Source organism: Argopecten irradians, chromosome 14 (assembly GCF_041381155.1).
Source record: "Argopecten irradians isolate NY chromosome 14, Ai_NY, whole genome shotgun sequence".
In the NCBI taxonomy this organism is placed as follows: domain Eukaryota; kingdom Metazoa; phylum Mollusca; class Bivalvia; order Pectinida; family Pectinidae; genus Argopecten; species Argopecten irradians.
Genome location: NC_091147.1, coordinates 38,919,070 through 38,943,049, shown reverse-complemented (window position 1 = coordinate 38,943,049; position 23,980 = coordinate 38,919,070). Strand labels below are relative to the sequence as shown.

At 33.5% G+C, this 23,980-nt stretch overlaps 2 protein-coding genes across 4 annotated transcripts in view; one reads left to right on the top strand and one right to left on the bottom strand.

Moving 5' to 3' along the window:
* Window positions 1-4,983, top strand: part of LOC138307910 (growth hormone-regulated TBC protein 1-A-like) — a 29,648-nt gene extending 24,665 nt beyond the window's left edge. The window contains exons 8-11 of one of the 2 annotated variants that reach the window (XM_069248837.1): window positions 374-437; window positions 1,445-1,553; window positions 2,612-2,797; window positions 4,605-4,983. In XM_069248837.1, the coding sequence (XP_069104938.1) occupies window positions 374-437; window positions 1,445-1,553; window positions 2,612-2,797; window positions 4,605-4,685 (440 nt within the window). In that variant the 3' untranslated portion in view covers window positions 4,686-4,983. The remainder of the gene's footprint in view (window positions 1-373; window positions 438-1,444; window positions 1,554-2,611; window positions 2,798-4,604) is intronic. The other variant, XM_069248838.1, reaches the window with a different exon arrangement.
* Window positions 4,984-12,006: 7,023 nt separating this feature from the next.
* LOC138307582 (renin receptor-like) lies at window positions 12,007-22,430 on the bottom strand. Of its 2 annotated transcripts, none has more exons than XM_069248383.1 (8): window positions 22,300-22,429; window positions 21,111-21,241; window positions 20,460-20,600; window positions 19,495-19,593; window positions 18,682-18,870; window positions 17,821-17,970; window positions 16,778-16,891; window positions 12,007-15,538 (listed from the first exon to the last, which is right to left on the bottom strand). In XM_069248383.1, exons 1-8 carry the CDS (start codon window positions 22,355-22,357, stop codon window positions 15,341-15,343), a joined length of 1,080 nt encoding a protein of 359 aa, XP_069104484.1. In that variant the 5' UTR covers window positions 22,358-22,429; the 3' UTR covers window positions 12,007-15,340. The 2 variants fall into 2 exon arrangements, with proteins under 2 accessions (XP_069104484.1, XP_069104486.1); XM_069248385.1 differs by lacking the exon at window positions 12,007-15,538 and adding an exon at window positions 15,778-15,837 and having other exon boundaries at window positions 22,300-22,430.
* Window positions 22,431-23,980: the final 1,550 nt, after the last annotated feature.

Below are 23,980 nucleotides of genomic sequence, written 5' to 3'. Positions count from 1 at the left end.
AGGTGCAACATCTTTGCGGATTCACACAGTTTGCACACAAATTTTTTTTATACCCTGATGAAATTAAAAAATAGTGACATCAATGCTCGAGTAAAAGTAGAAATTCATGATTTTTAATGGTGATAATGATGTAAAGAAAGTATCTTTTATGATTGAAGAAAAATATTAATTTGTCTGCCCCTGTTTTTGATAAAGAAAAAATACTGTTTGTCAGCGGTGGAGTATCTTAACTGTATCTATAATACATAGTAAAATTAATGTATTTTATTTACATAGTGATAAGATCTCTTTTGGATCTCTTGTTTCTTTCCTTAATTCTTTTTGTATGCAGAAACATATATTAAAATTCATAATACATTCCATCCTTTTGTAGATTTTTATGCCCCTGATATGAAAGCCACACAAGCAGAACAAGAACTTTTAGGAGAGATCATTAAGTAAGTGACAGTTCCCTGTGTAAAAATATGTTAGCAGAGTACAGTATGTGACATTTCCCTGTGTAAAAATATGTTAGCAGAGTACAGTATGTGACATTTCCCTGTGTAAAAATGTGTTAGCAGAGTACAGCATGTGACATTTCCCTGTGTAAAAATATTTTAGCTGAGTACCATATGTGAAATTTCACTGTGTAAAAATATGTTAGCTGAGCACAGTATGTGACAGTCCCCTGTGTAAAAATATGTTAGCTGAGTACATTATATGACATTTCCCTGTGTAAAAATATGTTTGCGGACTACAGTATGTGACATTTCCCTGTGTAAACATGTATTAGCAGCGTACAACATGTGACATTTCCCTGTGTAAAAATGTGTTAGCAGAGTACAGTATGTGACATTTCTCTGTGTAAAAATATTTTAGCTGAGTACCATATGTGAAATTTCCCTGTGTAAAAATATGTTAGCAGAGTACAGTATGTGACATTTCCCTGTGTAAACATGTATTAACAGCGTACAACATGTGACATTTCCCTGTGTAAAAATATGTTAGCAGCGTACAATATGTGACATTTTCCTGTGTAAACATGTATTAGCAGAGTACTGCATGTGACATTTCCCTGTGTACAAAAAATGTGACTGCTACAAGTCATAGAGTTCTGCTTGACAAAACTTGATCAGAAATATACAAAGTTTGTTTAAATCTTGGCTCTGAACCCATGTGACAATAGGGGTAAACATTGGTAAATCCTTTAATGCACTTCTTGTCATTAAGTTTTGCATTGATCGTAACAAACTCGGCCAGAAGCATCCTTAGGGGAAGGGGAACAGAGTTTGAATAAATATTGTCCTTACTGCATTTCCTACACTATAAGGCACTGGTAGTACTGAAAACTTAAGATTTATAGTGTTCCACTTCGGTCAGATTCCAAACCTATGTCACTGTTACATATAATTTGACCTTTTAACCTCCAGGTTTAATTAATTCCACCAAATGTCGAATTTTACAGATGGAAAGCCCCGGAGATCCACGCACACCTTAAGAGAATGGACATACAGTGGTGCCTGGTCGCCACCAAGTGGTTCCTGTGTCTCTTCGCTGATGTCATGCCAGTGGAGGTAACCGTCCTAATAACACAACATCAATATTGCTCTAACAATTTTATAGATTTCAGAGTTTTATATCGTGAAAAGAGACTTAATTTTTCCGTAATATATAAAATAAGTGAGAGGTATGTGACAATTATCACATACCATTTTCGAGCCATGTAAGAGCCCAGGATGCTTAGAAATTTAAAGCAAATAATGGGGGACTTGATAGAAACAAATTTGGACTAGCCTTTCATAAAATTATTCTGCTAAGTAAGCCATAAATCAATTTGCAAAAAGAAATTAGTAAAGAATCCAACAGTTGTCATATTTTCAGTCTGCATTTATTTCAAGGTTAGTGAAATTGAAGCCCAAAAAAGGGGAAGGGGGAATTATAAGGATGGGTTTTATTGGATCGAATACGGTAATTACAAAAAACTACATTTCAAACAATTTCAACATAAAAATCCAGCAGTAGCAGCCATTTTGTCCGCTTTACTTATAACCGGATGTGTCATCAAGTCTTTGTTTCCTGATGTCACTTCATTGATTGTGTTAGATTACGTATGTGATAAATGTGTAGAGACTACATTAACTGTTACATCACAGGACAATCATATCTCTTGTGTCTATTAAATTATACTGTCAATCAACTTTCTTTCACATGCCATTTACTTCAGACAATTTTGCGTTTCAAGTAAATTCACAAATATTTATCTCCACTAATTGATGTAAGCATTACTTATATTGAGAGTGACGATGTCCATTTAATGTTTCAATCTGCAAAAGTTTATCTTTGCAAACCGGTTATGAAATGGAAATCGTGAAATATAGTTACATTTCTACACATTTCTATGCAATTGCATAAAAAAAATTAAGCACTTTCAGAGAAGTAGGTCTTTTCCCTTTTCCACAGTTTTTCGCAATAGTGCGTAAAAGAAAAATCACATTTGTGTATTTATTTATGTGTAAAAATTTTAGTCAAAACAAAATGTGGAAAAGTCTATAAAATGCGTAATTGTAGGTAAGGGTAAGCCACAAAAGAATGTCTGTTTGCAGTAATTGCATTTATCATTTATTGATTTCAGACAACCTTGAGGATCTGGGACTGTTTGTTCTACGAGGGGGATAAGATTCTGTTACGGGTAGCTGCAATGTTGATTATACAAAACAAGGAACAATTCCTGGCCTGTAAAACCTTCACCGAGACAATGGACTTCTTCAAACAAATCGTTAATAATCCAAAGATTGTTGATTGTCACGTCTTTTTACAGGTAACAATTCAAGTACTACAAAAAAACAATAATGAATAATTTTCATTGCTATCCAGTTAAATGGATAACCATCCTCGATTCTCTATTGGTTCCAATCACTTACAATCTCTATACCCCTGGACTATCTCATTGTAAAACTAAAAGGCAGCTCAGGGGAACACATCTGAACCAATAACAGGCCTTCAAAAATTTTGTTTGAAGACTACAGGGAGAGCGACACCATACTTCAAACCACACAGTCAACCACAGTGTACCGTTTTAAGGCTCTTTTGATGTGCATCAAAGGACTAAATTACCTGTTCTGTTACCTCCAATTTTACTATGAGATAGTCCAGGGGTGTATAGATCGTAAGTGAACAAAACCCCTTGAGTATCGAGGATGATGTATAACATGCAAACATTTAAATACCTATCTTAACTATGCCAGTTTTTAATGGAAATCTTGATGACAGGTAGTATTTTATGCCATAATGTTGGTACTGTATTCGCCGTAATTATCAGGGCATCAAAAAAATTGTAACAAAAGGGGGGGGGGGCTTATTAGTGAACCAAAATGTAAGTTGTGGATGAAAAATTCAGCCATATTTTAACTCTTTCTGTACTCATAACACATTAATCTGTTAGGTGTAGTGGTTAAGCCGCTCGCCTTTCACCTAGCCGGCCGGGGTTCGATCCCCGGCACGGACGTGAAAAGGTCAGGAAACACTTGCCCGATCACGTGGGTTTTCTCCGAGCACTCCGGTTTCCTCCCACACTAAGACCCCTCGCGGGCTTACATCCAGGCCATCGAGAGTGATTTATATAAGTTGTATAACTTGTTTCTCAATCGATGTAAAATAAATAAAGTTTACATTATAATCTGTTACAGTAAACCTGCATATGCCTATTAACCTTTTAGACACTTTCTTATTTCTAGATTCACATGTAAAAGACTCACAAGTTCATGTTATTTGGGATACAACAAGATTGTTAAGTCCAAGGGATGGGGGCATTTATACAACTTCAACGCCGTCTCCAGAAAAGGGGAAGTGCACTTATAGGGGGAGGGGCGCTAGTGATAGCAAATACAATAGTATTCATAATCTTTGTCCATTACTCGTCCATTTGTCCATCGGTTATTCCCTTTTAATCACTACTAATCATAACATACAGAATGAATTTGGTCAGAGGCATTCTAGAGAGGCGCTATAGATTTTGCATAAATAATGACATGATCACCCTAGAATTTGAGGAGTTTGGCCCAGTTAGACATTTAAATTGCCATTCTTGAATGAAAGGGAAATGTATGATAAACTGATATGATATGAGCTGAAGAGTATTGTCACAAAAAATTGGGAAATACATTTTGTGACCCATGCCTGCCCCGTCTCGTCCTGCTGCATCCCTTGATATCCCAGGGGTTACTATTACTGTCATTATATCCATCCCTGGACTATCTCATAGCTGAACTGAGGGCAGTTCAGAAGAAAACAAAGTTGACCAATCACAGGCCTACAGAGATTTTTTTGCAGATTACAAGGATAGTGACGCACAACTTCAAAGCCACACAGCCAACCACAGTTTATCATTATTCAATTCTTTTGATGTACACCAAAAGACTGAAAAATCTCATCAATTTGTTGTGAAAGCATAGAGCCTTCAGTTTTACTATGACATTGTCCAGGAGTGAATATAAGGATGATGATAGTAACCCCTGGAGTATCAAGGGTGCATCCTGCTTTGATACTTAGAAGGGGATTTATGTCTCACTGATATTTCTAGTTTTATCAATAATTGTAATGTTGTTTTTTTTGTTTTATGTTTTCAGAAGTGCTTTACAGAACTTGGGCCATTTCCACGGGCAAAAATAAAAGCTCTGAGAGCTGAGTGTATGGAGCGAGTTAAATGATGTCATATCAGTCATATTGGTTATTTAATATGATGTCACATCTGTTATGTAATATGATGTCATATTAGTTACGTAAAATTAGGTCATATCAGTTATCTAAAATGATGTCATATCAGTTATTTGATATGATGTCATATCAGCTATTTGATATGATGTCATATCAGTTATTTGATATGATGTCATATCAGTTATTTGATATGATGTCATATCAATTATGTAATATGATGTCATATCAGTTATCTAAGATGATGTCATATCAGTTAACTTAAATGATGTCATATCAGTTATCTAAAATGATGTCATATCAGTTATCTAAAATGATGTCATATCAATTATGTAATATGATGTCATATCAGTTAACTAAAATGATGTCATATCAGTTATGTAATAGTACAGTAAATGTCATTAATCATATCATTATCATTAGTATGATGTCATATCAGTTAACTAAAATGATGTCATATCAGTTAACTAAAATGATGTCATATCAGTTAACTAAAATGATGTCATATCTGTTATGTAATATGATGTCATATTTGTTATCTAAAATGATGTCATATCAGTTATCTGAAATGATGCAATACCATTAATGTAAAATGATGTCATATCCAAATGATCCATAAGATGACGTCACATTAGGAATATAAAATGTTGTGTCATTATTGTTTAATTGTGTCATATTAGTGATAGATGAAATTACATCAGTAATGCAGTAATGGCTCGTGTATAATTATAAAATCACGGTTATGTCAAAAAATTACATCGATGATGTAAAATGAGGTCATAAACGAAATTATGAATGATGTGAAATGATAACATCAATAATTATATAATTATAAAATGTCAGTATGTTACCGAAAGAAGTATGTTGCTTGCATGAAAGGATATCATATCAGTTAAGCCAAAAAATTACATATTAGTGATGTAAAATGCATCTGCAGTGTGATAGTTTAATATTATTGACATATGTCATGTGTCAATAATATATTAATTTATTACAATTTTTTGCTGTGAATTATAAAGTTTTACGGTGACCAATCAGAATGCAGCATTGACAGTGAAAATATAATTTTGATTGTTAGGTTATTAGTTTGTGCGCGAAAATGATGTAATACTTTTGTGTAGAAATATGACGTTATGCTCACAAAAATGCAACGTTATAATCACAAGGGCAAATAACTCTGCAAAATAAAATTGCGGAATAACCTTTGGCAGGACTCTAAGTAGCGATGGTCTTCTGTAAATGGAATTGAGAAAACAAATGTAATACATAGAATATTCCTTCTTTTTTGTTGATTACCAGGAATATTTCATCTCACTTTGCACTCGTGAAAAATATTAAAGTTTCCACCTCACTCGGTGAAATATAACTGGTATTCATCAAGAAACAAGGAATACTCTCTATACAAACCAATGTCGGATCAAGAATATGAAATGTTGTCATATCAGTCGTATAAAATTATGTAATACCGGTATGATGAGCAATGTAGAATGATGTCATGATTTAATGATGTTTTGGAAATGTTCTTTCATATCATAAAAATGTCTTTTTATCACATAACTGGTCCGTTCAGCCACGTGTTACGACCATTGTCATACATATCGTAAGACACGTGGAATAGCACTATTGTGACGTCACAAATAACAATGACGTCATAATGAAAATATGATGTTAAATGATTGTCTCAATAGTTGGAAACAACAAATCCTATCTGATTTCACCACTGTTATATAGAAATGAAATTGAAATGTTTTGTCTATATAATATTTCCATATGAACTAGTTATGTGATAAATAGAATCTTACAATTGTGGCTACATACTCAAGGCTCATGGTATATCAAATTCTTGAACTGGTTAAATAAATTACATATTACATAGCCACTCAAGACATGTAATACCCTCCATGCCTTACTGTAATTGACCCCAATAAGCACCCGTGCAGGGCATTTAAAAATTTGAAAAAAGAATACAACGGTTCTAAATAAGACAAAATGATAGCAAACCTATACAGTTTTGTGTAGTTTTGGTCCTTTTTTATGCGCAGGCAATTGTAATTGAGGCCTCAAGAGGGACGAGGGGCGCTAATAGGGACATGAGGACCGAATACGTTAATACGATTTACATCAAATCAATAATATATATAATGTATTAAGTCCATAAGTTGAATCATTAATGTACTGTTTTGTGTTGATAATTTATAAAATGATGTAGAATTAGTTATATTAAATAGTGTCACATCAGTATCTTAAATGTCTCAATATGTTATACCTCGAATGTGACGCTGATACCTTAGTCAGATCTCTAGCTTCTACAGTTACCAATCAATGTTTGATAATGTATACTGATCTAAATTTTGTTCTCATGATGATAGCCATATTGCCAGATTTTATTCATTGTTTGATTTTTATTGCTATTTTAATTTATTTTTATTTCGCTGAATGTTTTTTTTAGACATAACTCATTCACCCCTGAAATTTCATAATGGACTTGTCTAGTGTTTGATTTAGAAGAGTCTAAATGTGTTCAAGGGTGAATGAGTTAATCGAGATTGATATTTTATTTATAAAATAGAAGTGTGCCATGGTTATTGTATATCATAATATACAATTTTGGGAAAAACAATTAAGTTATCATTGAAAATAAGTCCCATGTAAAATTAGTCCCTAGTGAATTACAGGTTATTTTGAGAACAGCAGTTATGAAGAAAATAGTCCCTGTTAAATGCAAAGCGTAGTTAACATTAGGAATTGGTGTTGTGTGAATATTAGATCAATCTTAGACTTAATATTGTAATAATGATGAAGACAGATTTTTAGGAAATGGTTTGATGTGAATATCAATAATTTTGTGATTTTGAATGAGAATTTAACAATATGACCAAAGAAGAACATATGATATGTTTATCTATTTCTTATTATTTTGTGGATTAAATATTCTCAAAACAAAAAGCACACTGACATATAAGTTTAAAACTTAAAATAATGTTTCATTTATGTGTTTATTTTTTTTTTAAACAAAATTTGCATTTTACATTAAAAAAAAGAATATTTTATATTATTACTAGAAAATAGTCCCCATGTGAATATTGGATCATGATGACGAAAATTATTGATAGAGAATTGTCCCAGGTGAATATTCAATAAAGTTAAGAGTACGGGTTAGTTATCATTAGAAAAAGATCCAGTGGAATTCTATGTCATTTAGATAACTATTAAAATTAGTCCCATGTGAATTGTTACCCTTTAAAACTGCAATAATGTTTTTATGTCTGAATATTAAGCATAATGAAATGTGGCAATGTTTAATTTGTTTTTGAAAATCTATTATAAAGACATTCTATTTAATGCTGTCACTAAAAATTAAAAAAAAATTCAACCAGGATTAAGGCTTCAATAAAAGGTTCCTTAAAAAATGAAGTGACGACATGTTTGAAATAATTTACTTTTAGTTTTTGTCTTATTCACAGAGATTTTATGTATCAAATATCACTATCTTTATACAGATTTGCTTATATATTACATGTAGTTTATTAGATGTTGTTGCCATATGGTTTTTTGTTTTTTTTTATAATTCTCATTTGGATAATCAATTTTTGTTGCATATCGTATAATAACATTTTAAAGAGAAATCTATATTTTATACATATGTTGCTGCTTCATTCCAGCTAGTCATTCCAGTATAGTAGACTGGCCACTGAACACTTAACACTAATAGTATTGTCTGGTTCTAAGCTACAAACTAGGGGGAGATAATCTGGTTTCTTGATATAGGTATCAATCAAAGGGGATATAATATCTAGTCCAATATGTCAAGAAATAAGGGAGATAATTTGAGGATTTTTTTGTTACTTTGCTTCAATCTATGGTAGAAATCTAGTATGTCTAGTTCTATGTTTAGAATAGGGGGAGATAATCCAGTATATCTGATTTTATGTTCAGAACTAAGGGAGATAATCAGGTTTGTTTGGTTCTATGGATCAAACTAGGGGGAGATAATCTGGTTTCTGGATATAGGTATCAACCTAAGGGGATAAAAAGTCAAGTCCAATATTTCAAGAAATAATGGAGATAATCTAATTTGTTTGGTCCTATGATTTAAACTATGGGGAGATAATCTAGTATGTCTGGTTCTATGTTTCAAACTAAGGGAAGATAATTTTGTATGTCTAGGTTTATATTTCAAACTAAAGGGAGATAATCTGGTATATCCACTCCTTATGTTTAGGAGATATAATCTGGTGTTTTATGATTTCCGTGTTGTAAATTAGTGACAGAGAACTGGTAGTAAAATAAGGTGGATTTTGAAACAAAATCTCAAGAAATGTGGCCATGTGCATGTAAATCATTGTTTTGTGTTGGTAATATAAATGTATTAAAGGCCCATTACCTTTCCGGAGCAAAATATAAAGGTTTCTTAAAAAACATTAATAACATCAGAAAATGCATACCGATGACCTAAAATAAGGTTACGACAACAAACATATGCAAGATTTCCTGCGTAATATATGAAAACAGTGGAGAGTAAATTCGCTGTTTTGCCGTCTGGCGCAGTGATAGTCAACTACCGCGCGGTATTTAGGACGACGGCGGGAACATAATACGACCCGCGTTATGAAAATAAACATTTTATTTATTTTAAACAAATCGTTCAGAATGTGATGAATATGTAGTATTAATGGTAAGTTAATAATTTTTTGCGACTCTACAAAATTATCGATCTTGTTTTACATTCCTATTTTAAAAATTAAAAGCCGTTTCGGAAAGGTAGTGGGCCTTTAATATTTCTTCTTTAAGGGGCATTGCTGTCTTTGAAATAGTTTTCAAATTAATACGAAATAAAACCAAATTAGGAAGAGTATAATCTTTACATCATTTAAAAAAGTCCTCAAAAATCCATCCATAACTGTTGTATCAGTAATGGCTGCAAAAAAACACCATAAGAACAAAATTCTTATGTTTGTGGATTCACAGCAACCACGAATAAAAAAACTGTCTAAAAATTAACTCATTCACCCCCCTTACAATTCATAATGAACTGTTCCAAAGTTTCAATTGGAAGAGTTCATATGGGTCGTTTTAGGGGTGAATGAATTATAAGTTACATGTATCTTAGTGACTGGGTTGAGTGTTTTTGAATGCTTGTTGTCAAGTTTGTCTTGGATCTAGGAGATACTTTTGGAATTAAAAGAGTTATGAACATTGATTAGGTACAATTGTATCTATAAAATTTGAACAAGCATATGATCAATGTTAGCTTAGATCTCCATTTATTAACATAATTTATAATCGTGATGATTTTTGTAATATGATGGAATAATTACCCATGTCTGTCTCGTTTTATTCTAATGCGTCTGATTTTCATGTGTCAGTTTTGTCTTGCAGGTATTTCTGTTTTTTTTATTATTTGAACAATTTGTCTTTATTTATTACTGGTGACAATCCTATATCTTTATAGCTCAGGTATTCTGTTACGCCATTATACCAATCATCCTCAATACTCTAGGGGTTAAAATAAGTTATATCTACCCCGGGACTATGTAATAGTAAAACTGAAAGCAGCGCAGGAGAAAAATTCTGAACCAATCAGGGCCTGCAAAGACTTCTTAAGAAGTCTACAGAGAGAGTGATGCCATACAGTCAATCACAGTGTAACAGTATTCAATTATTTCAATTGACATCAATGGCCTAAATTATCTGTTCTGTTGCCTCCTATTTTACTATGAGATAGTCCAGGGGTGGATGTAACGTCAGTGATAGTAACCCCTGGAGTATCGATGAAACCCTACTTTATCTTTCATATCATGATGAAGTCTGTTTAGTTTTCTAGCGAGACTGTACAATGGACCCTCGTTAATCCGGACACCTTCGTTCCCAGCCTAAACCGTCCGGATTACGAGATAATGTCATCAGGTAGTTTTGAAAACAGGGATCAATTTGCTTGTATAGTAATTATATCTACACATGAAACAATCAATTTTATCTATAGCAAGCGCGATAGGGGCCAAATACTTAGTTATTGAGAATTTATAGTTTGAAGATTATAGCATATTTGTGCTATATTATCTTGGATTAAAATCTGCAGCTTTCATATCCAAATAAAGTTGTTAGTCCGTCACCTTTGTCTGCTAGGAGCTCTATTCTGTATTTGCGTATTACAGAGTTATCTGCCCTTGCTGGTAGTTATTGTTTGTGACATCATGTGCTTGCGTGAGTAACATCTTACCTTTCAGAAATAATGATATCACAATCTATACCTACCCGCAAGGGAGATAACTCTGTAAGATACAAAGATGGAATACATTGATCTCTTAAGCTCTTGATAGACTCCGGGGAAATTGTTGAAACATAATATTTTATGGACCTATTGATGCATATCTATCCCATGAACAATAACTTGTGAGATTGTATATATATATGTTATCCCAGTGATGGTTTAGCTTCATTTGTTACTTTGTCAACTGCAACTGGGAACAAAATCTGGCAAAGAATTAGTAACATAACGTGTCTAAAACTTTCATCAAAATTCATCACCCAATGACTGCGGTACAGTTATATTAGTATGTAATGTTAACGTGCTGGCACACAGAGTTTGATAACGTATGGTGCTTTTAGAACAAATTTTAGACGTTGTTAACCATTTTTATATAATTGTTTGCCATAAAATTACATTTCGTTAATTTCTGCTTGAAACATTTGTGGTGGATTTTAATTTTACAGTAATCAGATAGTATAACTACAGTTGTGGTTGTATATTGAAATCAGTCAGTTTTATCTGTACGCTTTTAATTTGCAATTTATCAGTTTTGCCATAGATACATGTAAATTGATATATGACCATTGCATTAATATCATGTTTTTAAGTTACATCTAATTTTTTTTAAGCTCTCCTGATTTTGATGTTCAGAGAATGGCATTGTGTCCATCTGTTGGTCAAGTTTCTAAATCATTACTAGTCATCAACTTGTATTTTGAAAATCCAAGTTTTTTACTGCTCTTTTTGTTTAGTACATGTACTATAGATTAATGCATGTAGTTTTTTTTTAACTTTCATTTTCCCTTGGTCCTTAAATATGTATATTGGATATTGAGACCAATATGAACAAAGTTAGCCAACATATTGCAGTCTCACATTTTAACAATGATTATCGATGAAATTGTATTGCCTTTCAAATATATATGATGCATTTAGAAATCGTGAGGTCAGAGAAGTTACATTGAACAAGAAACATACTTGTAGCTTTCTGTTATTTCTAATGTGGAAAATGTGTTTTGTTTTGTTATCAAAGATAACAATCTTTTAAAAGTTTTTGAACAAAAAGCTCATGTACATTTTTTTAATAAGTAGATTGTTCTACAATAGCATTGTATTTCATGATTACACAGATTTATAAGTTTGTTCTACAATAGCATTGTATTTCATGATTACACAGATTTTTAAGTCATAACATGAGGAACAAATCGTACAGGTAATAGTTATAACCTTGTATACAGGTAATCATCTCGTTATAACCAGGTACAGGTGTTGTTTGCACAGTATGATTTCAATAAAATGATGAAGTCAGAGGTAATATCTCCGGAGTTATTTTTCAAAGTGATTTCATTCATATTACCTTAAAGTCATGCAATATCCCAAACTTCGTACTGCCAATTAACCACTAGTGCTGAGTATCGTAGGGAATTTCACGTTATGATACGTATCGCGATATTGTGTTGCGATACATGAGGTATTGCGATACATAATACAAAAATTCAAGCAAATGTTTATTTTATATTTTAATATTACCGACAAGTTTAAAATTGTCTTTGATTAACCTGAGTTCATTTTCTGACAACTTGAAACATCTAAATCAAAGCACAAACACTTTTAACAGTTTCTGTGCCCTATTTTGAATCTAAATTTCTCAGCTGGGCTGCTATTTTTGTTTGTAAGGAGAGGTTATTCAGCAATTATAGGGTGCATACTACTATTGCTAGACATATCGCGATACAGTCTAACTGACGATAGGATTGTATCGTGAAATTTCAGATCGATTATATCGATGAATCGTTACAACCCTATTAACCACTATAGGATGACACAGGCTCGCCTTGGCTTTTTGAAACAAGCTTGCCCTTGCCTTTTGGAATAAGCTTAACTCTACCTTTTGGAATAAGCTTGACCTGGCCTTTTGGAATAAGCTTGACCTGGCCTTTTGGAACAGATAATAAGCCAGAACGGTAACATATTGTTAATATTAAAATTAACAGGACTTAAGTTGGTTTAAAAACAACATACACTTTCTTTCCTCTTTTGTATACTTGTTTATTTTTATGATAAATCTACCCACCAATAACGCACAATACATGAAAATATCATATGAGGAAAAGTGAGACATCTATAACAACCTAATAGCTTTGTTCTTGGTTACAATAACAACACATCTCTTTCATCACATACTGCCCTGGTTTATAACATAGGAATGATGGAATTGTTGGAAATCATGGACAATTTTCACCAAAATGCAACTTTGTAAAATTACGGCACCACACAACACTCGAAATAATGTACTATACACTATTCAGCTATCTGATCAAGATACAACAATGCTTAACAATCATTCATTCGATGGAAAAACTTTTTTTGCAATAAATTCAATTTTTTTTCATGATTTGTTATATCATTTTCAAGCATGATTATCAAAATCATAATTTGGTTATTAATTAATGACTTGATGATATACAAAAGTTCAACACACGCACATAACATGTAACATGTTGATCTAGTATAATACACACATCGTAATGACCTTCCTCGTATTTATTACATGTAAATGGGTTTTAAAACAATACCACATCGCTTCAAGCAATTTTGATTACAATCATATGATATATAATAACAAATAGAGATCAACATTCATAACTGTCTGGAAAATCTTAATTGTCGATTCATAAACAGGTTGAAGCACTTGAATATATGGAAGTTATGTCTTATCAAGCATAAATGTTCTTTTATGTTTAAATTTTTATTTTTCAATTTTTGGCTCGTGAATGAAGCCAGCATTGAATACCACAGGACTCTGTACAGAAAATGAATATCAAACTTGTAGTATATCTCAAGCTCACAGTATACCAAACTAACTTTTGTCATCGGAATAACATCTGTAGACACCTATACAACAATCATATCCTCGTTTCATTACACAAGATTGCTTTCAAAAGTTAAACGTTCTAGATAAGTTTGAATCTACATTTTGAAATCAACAGGATTTTATGTTTGTCTTGCATACTAAATGCACCACAGATTTTTAGTTATAATTAAAACCACGGAATGTTAATCAATGATAATTACACAATGACCAATAATTACGGAAGTGACTATAATATCAACGTACACACATTCATACTATCACATCATCAGCTATGTCTATGTAGTCAGCAGATGAGAACTGTAGTCATTATTTCACAGATTTAACAAATAGATCATTTAACATCGATTTCCCACACTTGACTTGTCTTCTTGCTGTCGAAAATGTAATTGAATTATAGAAGACTCTGTAAACTTTATTACTTTACTGAAGTTCTCGTAATTATGGCCTTTAAACAATCAATATATTACCACAGTTCATATGTATACACGAGCAAAAAAAAAAGGTTATTTTCGCAAATTGTAGTTCTTGCAATAAAATGAACATTACAAACCTGTGATATTTAAAATATAAAATTTCTCACCTTTTTATTTTTTTGGCTAAACAAATAGAATTTTCATATTTAGAATCAGTTGTTTTGAAGCTGAGAACGAGGACAATTTTGAAATTCCTCAGTTGTGAATTACCTTTCATTCAAAAATATGAAAACTTAATTACACGACAACTTACGTCTGGTGACTACATGGGTGGATTTTTTTATAGAGTAAGGGGACTGGAATATCAAACAAATACAACAACATTCACACCAATATATATATATTTCATAATCTTAACATAATCAGCAGAATTATAAACATATCAAAATTAAAATATTCCTATTAATAAATAGTAACGACATGAAATCACCATTAATTTTGTCCTCATCAGACAAGACTAGATACATAATGATACACCTTCTATACATTTCTACTCACTCACATATGGTTAAGTTTTACACTATTTGTTTTACAGATTTATATCAAATTATGAATTGTATAAAGTCTGAAAGCGTTAACCCATCAAACAAAAGAAAAAAAGGGTTATTTTTTTAATTTCTTTCTAAATTTATAATCTTTTAAGAAAATTTTAAAATTGACAATACCATCATTTGAATGCTTCAACTTAATACATACACATATATAATGGAAGTCTATCTTGTGGAAACAATTATCAAACTGAATGTTCTTTTATCTTATTTGTACTAGTTGTACAAAATATGTGTAATATTAAATTATTTGTACTAGTTGTACATAACAGGTTGGATGATAATACACAAACAAGTTTTATGTCATTGGTAAATGTGTGTAATTGGAGAATCATAATTCATTCACCTTTGACCTTTGCGATAAAATTACATCAAATATGTATCAATCATAACCATTCTGCTGGAAAGCTGTTGCCCAATACAGAAGATTTGTTCATACCATACAAGTAAAGCCGATTTGTACAACTTGTACAAACTTGATAATGGAGACCAGTATTATGAAGATCTACTCCTTCTTTAGTCGTGTGGTTGTCATTCTGTATATGATGCTATCCCTGCCGGGGTCAATGTTCCACATGCCGTAGCAGACGGCGAACAAAACGATGGCCAGGACGATCATGAACCACAGAATGATGTTGAATATACTTGAGTAGTCCTCATCGTAATCCTTGGATAAGTTCATATCGGGAATGTCGCCGGTCACCTGTCAAAACATTAAGAAGGACTATCGTATAGGACAAGTTCATATCGGGAATGTCGCCGGTCACCTGTCAAAACATTAATACTGAATGTCGCCGGTCACCTGTTAAAACATTAAGAAGGTCAATCGTATAGGACAAGTTCATATCGGGAATGTCGCCGGTCACCTGTCAAAACATTAATACTGAATGTCGCCGGTCACCTGTCAAAACATTAATACTGAATGTCGCCGGTCACCTGTCAAAACATTAAGAAGGACTATCGTATATAGGACAAGTTCATATCGGGAATGTCGCCGGTCACCTGTCAAAACATTAAGAAGGACTATCGTATATAGGATAAGTTCATATCAGGAATGTCGCCGGTCACCTGTCAAAACATTAATACTGAATGTGGCCGGTCACCTGTCAAAACATTAATACTGAATGTCGCCGGTCACCTGTCAAAACATTAATACTGAATGTGGCCGGTCACCTGTCAAAACATTAATACTGAATGTCGCCGGTCACCTGTCAAAACATTAATACTGAATGTCGCCAGTCACCTGTCAAAACATTAATAAAGCCTATTGCATAAGACAAGTTCATATAAAGAATGTCACCGGTCACCTGTCAAAACATTAATAAGGTCTATCGTATAGGACAAGGTCATATGTGGAATATCGTCTGTTAGAGTTTAAAAACCGCAGAATTGAAAATTTACGATATATTCTTAATCATACCATGAAACTTTGCTAAATTTTAGAATATGATATGAAAAATCATTTCCAAAAGTTATTCTCCTCATAAGGAGTCATGTGGTTAAGATGTCTGAACTAATTCCAATAAACCTTCCACCTTTGTGTGACAAGGTTGAATCCTATCTGGGACAGTTACGTAATGACTGTAGGGCCGTTTTCGGTTATACGGTTTGGCTGATGGACCTCGTTGTTCATTTATTAATTAAAGACGGACCTGGTGATTTTACATTGTTTTCAGACGAGCCTTGGCAAAGCCCTCACAGGCCTGTATCAAAAACTGCAGGTCCGTCAGGACTTATACTTGAAATAATTACTTTAACCAACGGTCAAACCGGTTGTTCCGAATAAACGAAAACGGCCTAGGTCAGCAGTTGTCTTCGAATAGTCTATCGCGACTTTCCTCCATCTCTTCATATTGTCACCACCTTAAATGACCCAGACTGTTAATAAGATTTAAAATAAATCAATCCCAATCAAGCTCTGATAATATTGATGAATACTTACCTCAGCGGCCTTGAGACTGCGGACCTTCCTTATGTAACCTGGAGTTTGTGGGGTCAAGGTCAATACCTCCACTATAACATTGTCTTTATAAAGGTGACGGAAGTCGTCGGTAATCTGAAGAAATCAAAACTTGTGTAAAAGCAATCACAGAAAGCTGCAGAGCAAAATATGGATACTGTAAACTAACTTTCTCTCGCGTGCAATTTATTTTCGTGAATTTCGCGATCAAGGTAAATTCCCAAAAGTTTATATCCAAAAATTGATTTCTAGGGCAATTCTAGCACAATTAAATTCAAACATATCTTCATTCAATTTTAAATCTGCGAAACTTAGTCTCCGCAAAAATATTTTGAAATGGAAATCCCGATAAGTAGTAGCCGCGAAAGAAAGTTAATTTACAGTAAAAGGGCACATAAAATTTTGTGTTAAGTAAATATATGCTCAGGCCCTAGTTTAACAAACACTGAGACTTGTAAACATGAAATTCCCTATTTGACAGCATTACAGTTAAGAAAATAAAGTCTAAAGTTAACTAAAGGAGACTTTCTTAATCTCTGTAATGCTTTCCTATGGACAATTTTATGGTTAGGAGCCTCTTAAAGATAAGGAAAGTTGAATGATGAAGCTGGTTCCCGGTATTGTAAACATGGAAATTATCGCGGGTGGTTAACTTCATGATTTCTTACGGTAAACCATGCGCGTGGGCGTTATTTTCTAGATCAAGATTTAACTGAGCTCTTTTATTTGTCTTATCCTTAAAATACAACACGTCACAAAACATTATGTGTAGGGCAAAATTTCGCGATCTTGTACCACTCTACAGCATATTGTAAATCAACAGCATTGTCTAAAGTGTCAAACTTTAAATTTAGATGACAACTTTTTACCTGCTTTACACCTTTTAGTACCCATGCTTCCTTGGTCATTTGTCGTCTGATATTGACAGAGATATTTTGTACTTGGTAACATCATATATCAACATCCATTAGCCTTTTATCAAAAGGTTCTATCAAACTTGTAGACTTGAAAATACATGATCATACCTTATGGATGAAATCTGTTACAAGGCTTGAAGCATCTGACACCTCCGAAGATCCAGCTCCGTGTTTCTCAGCAACGTCTCTCAGACCACCGATGTTGAAGGACAGAAGATCCGGAGATTTAGACAAAAGCATCTCTGGTTTGTTGGACAACTGTTAACAATGGTGGAATGAAAATTAGAATCAACATCAAATCTAATCGGGAAGGTCAGTTTTACTCAAGAACATGTCTACAAAATTTATGAACAGAGAAAAAAAAAGCACTAAAATAAAGTTGCAGAGATGTTTGCCACAAGAAATTACTAAACTATGAAAGTTATCATATGTATATTTGCATGTTCTCGATGTCCTTTACATTCCTGTTATAGTTAATGAATAATTGTCTAAATTGGACGAAATTTTTAGTATTTTTTTTTTCATTCCGACTTCAACAGCAGGGGTTCAACTTTTATCAATTCTGAAAAGTCCATATTGTCAGTGCTACCATATTCCCCTGTATAGAGACTGCCTGGACTAACATATTCCCCACAGTATGAAATATCACAAAATATACATTGTCAGGGCCATGATATTTCACAAAATATACATTGTCATGGCCATCATGTTTTGCAAAATATACATTGTCAGAGCCATCATAATTTGCAAAATAAACATTGTCAGGGCCACTGTATTTCACGAAATGTACATTGTCAGGGCCATCATATTTTATAAAATACACATTGTCAAGGCCATGATTTCTCTCAAAATATACACTATCAGTGCCATCTAATGCTAACATATACATGGCCAGGGCCACCATAGATTAACAGAATCATCAAAGTAACCCTGGTTATAATAATCCAAATATAGAGTAAGTTTGTGTACAGTGTTAAAGACATCCTGGATCATCTGTAGCTCTCCCATCAGCTTTAGGTGAGTTGGTGAAGAAGTATTGAGTGTGCCAGTGGCCAGGGTCCGACTGACCGAGTCTACGTCCATCAAACGGTCAGCCATATGGCGCATCGTGTTGGGGATCTTACGGAATACATCAAAGTCCGAGTGTACATCGAAAAACTACAACAGAGAAAGTCATCAAATTATTTAGTTACAAAAATAGCCTGTAATCTTAACAAAGTCTGACTCTACGATACTAACTCTAAAATACAATAAACATACATTGTACTTATTTCAGTGGTAATTTTATTTAAGCGCTTGTCGCTTTTCAAGCTGTCATTCAAGCGCTAATTCATGTCAAACCTTAACTACTGCTAATTGCATGAAAACAATTACACATGTAATTTTAAGATTATAAGCATAATTTTCTCATTTCTTTTAGTTATCAATTGGGAATTTTGTACCAAATGACCGGGAACTAAATGCTGTTATGATCATCAGGAATAGGGTAATGTTAGATAGTCAACCTGTAACATTTTATCTCAATGAGATACGTTAGATAGTCAACCTGTAACATTTCATCTCAATGAGGTACGTTAGATAGTCAACCTGTAACATTTTATCTCAATGAGGTACGTTAGATAGTCAACCTGTAACATTTTATCTCAATGAGGTACGTTAGATAGTCAACCCGTTATACACAGTAAAAACACACAGCTGTCAAGTTCTCTTTGAAAAATTTAACTGCATTGTTTACTAAAATCAGTTGTATAATATATTCTGTTAGAGATATTAATTAATTACGCTGTTGTCCACTCCAGCGTCAAGGAGAAGAGGGGTCTGGTCGAAGAAGGCGTTCTGTAAATTGTTCATCAACTCCCCGATATCTACACTCGCTACATCCTACAAAAGAGAAAATTATAATTATAAATGAGTCAGGTTAATTGTACAAACCAATAAATTATTACTTAAACAAATAAGTGTAGAACCAATATATGTACCCGGTCTTCTATACCTTTCGGCCGAGTACGGTGTATTTACATATAACGGTTCCTATGTGTCGTAGTGGCGACCATCTCAGAAAATCACTTGGGCACTATTTTCTATATTTTTTTTGTAGGTTTCCAATTATTTTATGGATACATGTACTTATGTATTATTTTTGTGTAAAACAAACATAACCACCATTCTTAAAATCTACCGTACCCAATCACAAGACGTCAAATTCATAATTTGTAGACTTGTCGTATAATTTTGCTTCTAATAGACCGTCATATTTATATGTGAAAAAAAATAAAGTCTTGCTGTGAATTTGTTACTTTGTACATTTCAGTTTTATTTCCTAGCAGTTAAGTGATATACAACAAGTACAATAATATGCATACAAACATTTTGATAATGGTTTGCATAATCATTACTTTGCTTCATTAGCAGTAATAAGCACAAATTGTAGCTCCAAAGACGACACCATTATCTGTCTAAAAGTCTTTTGCATAATCATTACTTTGCCTCATTAGCAGTAATAAGCACAAATTGTAGCTCCAAAGACGACACCATTATCTGTCTAAAAATCTTTTGAGCTACAATAATATTGCAGCATAAATAACTAGTAGGAGCCTAAAAATGTACGGCCAGATCAGGATTCACACATGGGATCCTTCGAGTCTAATTTTAAATATGGTTATTGACAAGGTTAACCTCCAGGAACAATATCAAATCACCACATTTGCACTATCCATTTAAGCCAAAGCTGTTATCGTTATACTTACATTGGTGACGGGGTACTTGGCAACACTTTTGAGAGGGAGTGGATTCTGTTTGATGCCATCGTATCCAGTCACTGAGATCAACACGTTAGCTTTGGGCCGTTTGAACAACGAGCCCTGCTTAAGGCCATTCCAAGACACCTCCTGAAGAAAAAAAAGTCAAATTGTATATATGTACACCTGGTAATGAATTTCATGATTGTTGGCTTTTGAAGTTAACTTCATGATCAAAAGTGGGCCAAAATTTAACTAATTCACCCCTAAAATTTAATAATGGACTGCCCTTGCATTTGATCCAGAAGTGCCTAAATGTGTCTTCCTTGATGAATATGTTAAATGAGTCATCACTTCAGCTTTCTGAGAAATGATGACCTGATTTCTGAATCTACCAAAGGTCAAAGGTCAACAGGATGCCCGAGTACTGTAAATATGGAAAATAACGCAAGGAGAAAATTTACGTTAATTATGCATAGGACGCTTGATCGCGAAAATTTCCTCCGCACGTGATATTTTGTACGGGTATAAACTTTGTTGTTAAAATTGCATTTTTCATGAAAATAACAACACACAGTGAAAGATTAATACAAGAAAATCAAGAAATTAAGCTCTCATGAAAATATCTTCATTAACACTATCTAGTACGAGAATACTGACCTGTGCTGGAACTCCAAGGGTATGGGAGATAACTCTTGGTACATCACTGGTTTGTAACTGTTCGGACTGTTCTTGAAAGTGAACATACTTAGGGGCATGTGTCACCACCAACTCCTGAGAGACCGCATGAGCTGTAAATAAAAACAAAAATCATGATGATCTGGAATTAACTGGCCATGGTATACAAAGTAACTACTGTATTCACTGTAATTAGCGCTTAAATAATTGTAACAAGGGGGGGGGGGGCACATATTAATAAACCAAAATGTAAATTGTGGACGAAAAAAAGTCAGCCATATTTTCTGTACTCATGACACATTAATCTGTTACAGTAAACAAAATTTAACATGCATATATATATGCATTTTTCATCCTTTGGGACGCATTATTATTATGCCATGATTCACATGTAAAACACTCACAAGTTCATGTAATATGGGATACAATGCTGATATTAGAGCTTGAGGCATCACATAATCTTAAACATTGTTAAATCAAAGGGGGCGTTTATACAATTTAAAACGATGCAGCGATATACAGCATGTTAAAATATGTATCAGCATGTTTAAATATGTATGTATATATCGATATGCTACAAAAAAACCGCCACCGGTACGCACATACCAGTATACCGGTATATTGATCCAGCCATAATTTAGAAATTTAGATTATATTTCTTTTGTTAACATATTGATATCGCTTCAATTTATTTGAACTTCGCATGATCATGACCTAGGTGAACATGCGTATGTATCCATTCGGGTCCAGAAACGTATTGCGGTAGATCTGAAGTTTGATAATATTGACATCTAACGTTAGTCCAAGACAGTACAGAAGAATACAAAATGACTTTTGTCGACGCGTACGTATATTCGTTATCTATTATAAAATGGTCGGTGCAAAGGAATATCCAAAATATAGATTATAAGTTAGATGGTAGTCATAACTGATCCCATATTAACCAATGTCTAATTTCGCGAGAAAGAGCCAACGATATGTATTTCTCTCTAGCGAAATTCTTGTGTTGTTAGCCAGGTAAGGTCATTCCCTCATTGGCGATCAGCGGAAACTGCCATCCAATAACAAACAAACAGACCATGTATCAATCGTTGAATGGTAATGGCTGTGTTATTTTCATATTGTTCATACTAAATCGTGAAAATAGCAATGCTTAATCTATATACTTTACCTATAATCAATCCAAATATTCCAGCAAGATATAGCGGAAGTTTCCTGTCAGTCGCCATTTTGGATAACCATGTGACACGACGTCAGATCAAACGGAACTCATCGCGTCTTTGCTTTTCTCTATGAAAACGTCCGAGAGATCTATCGCGCAAAGTATACTGGTAATGCTCGGGTTAGTGCACCGCCGTGCCTGGCGGGGTTTGTGAGTTGGCAAAGTGTAAATAGGCCTACTTCAGAGATTGTCAATTCATTCATTTATTCCAAGGATTTATAAGTGAGAAGGATTCGTGACTGTCTCTTTACACTACTAAACACCACACGAGACGCCTATGAACCGGGAATAAAAACCGTTTTTCTCAACAAATACTTGTCTTATCAAGTCAAACGAAACACCAATGTAAAGTTTATTAAATTTTACGTTTATAACTTGCTTTAAGGACGGAAAATTAGAAAGTATGTCTTAAATTTTCGTTAAAAAGTACGACAGCTCATGAAATGACGGCCCCGCTTCAGAAAGTAAGACGGTAACCCTCGCACCCGCAAGCTACATCAAAGGCTGCGCCGGCAGATATCAAAGGAAAACGGTCGTCGCCCAACGTCACGGTCAGTGCACAAACACAAAAGCTCCTACGTTGTACTCCCCCAAAACCCAGTGTGACTTATCCTTCTCATATACGTCCTTGATTTATTCTAAACCATGCAGCTTGAAATAATTGGCTAATTTTAGCAAGGCTTTCATCTCCATTTGTAAATTACCTTGTTCTAACTTTTATTTATAAGTGAGAAACCTTGCTTAAGTAAACACAAATAGAGTCTAAAACAAAGATTGTTATTTTTTCACAAAGTAGATTCGTTTTCATACACGTATCTAGGAGTAGACTCTATATTGATGAATTAAAATGAGAGATTTCATAAAAAAGAAATTGAAATTATTAAAACATTCAAGAAATGCTATGTTTGCTGTTTACAAGCCTTTAAGATTTTTTTTAAGAATCATTCCTCTTCCTACGGTATCTATATTCAGTTAATTAAAAATATACAAATGATTCTCTCGGTATTAGCAGTATTACCGTATTCAGTACGTAGAAGTAGGGGGTCACGAAAATATTACAGCTATATGCAAACGTATACTTAATTGGTATTATGAAAGTACGTGTGATACATAGTATATGGCGAATTAGGGAGATTCCATAACTATATAGAGCTTAAAAACAGAATAATTATGTTCTGGCACATAATGATCACAACTAATAATCTGTCTAGCAATATACATGCGCATGTATATAAGTTGATGTTTAACTTATACAAACAAATACTATGATGGAATTCAAATGGATGCATAATGTTAAACATATTTTCGAAGAAATTGGTGTTTATTAATGTACGTAGGACTACCAGAATAAATGTACTGCGACGATTTTCGTTGTGTTTTAGTCCATACGTATGTACGTGTTTGATAGTTGCCGAGATCGTAATAATACTTTAAAGGCCCACTACCTTTCCGAAACGGCTTTTAATTTTTAAAATGGGAATGTAAAACAAGATCGATACTTTTGTAGAGTTGCAAAAGTTATTAGCTTTCCGTTAATACTATATTTATCATCACCTTCTGAACGATTTGATTAGAATAAATAAAATGTTTATTTTCATAAAGCGGGTCGTATTATGTTTCCCGCCGTCGT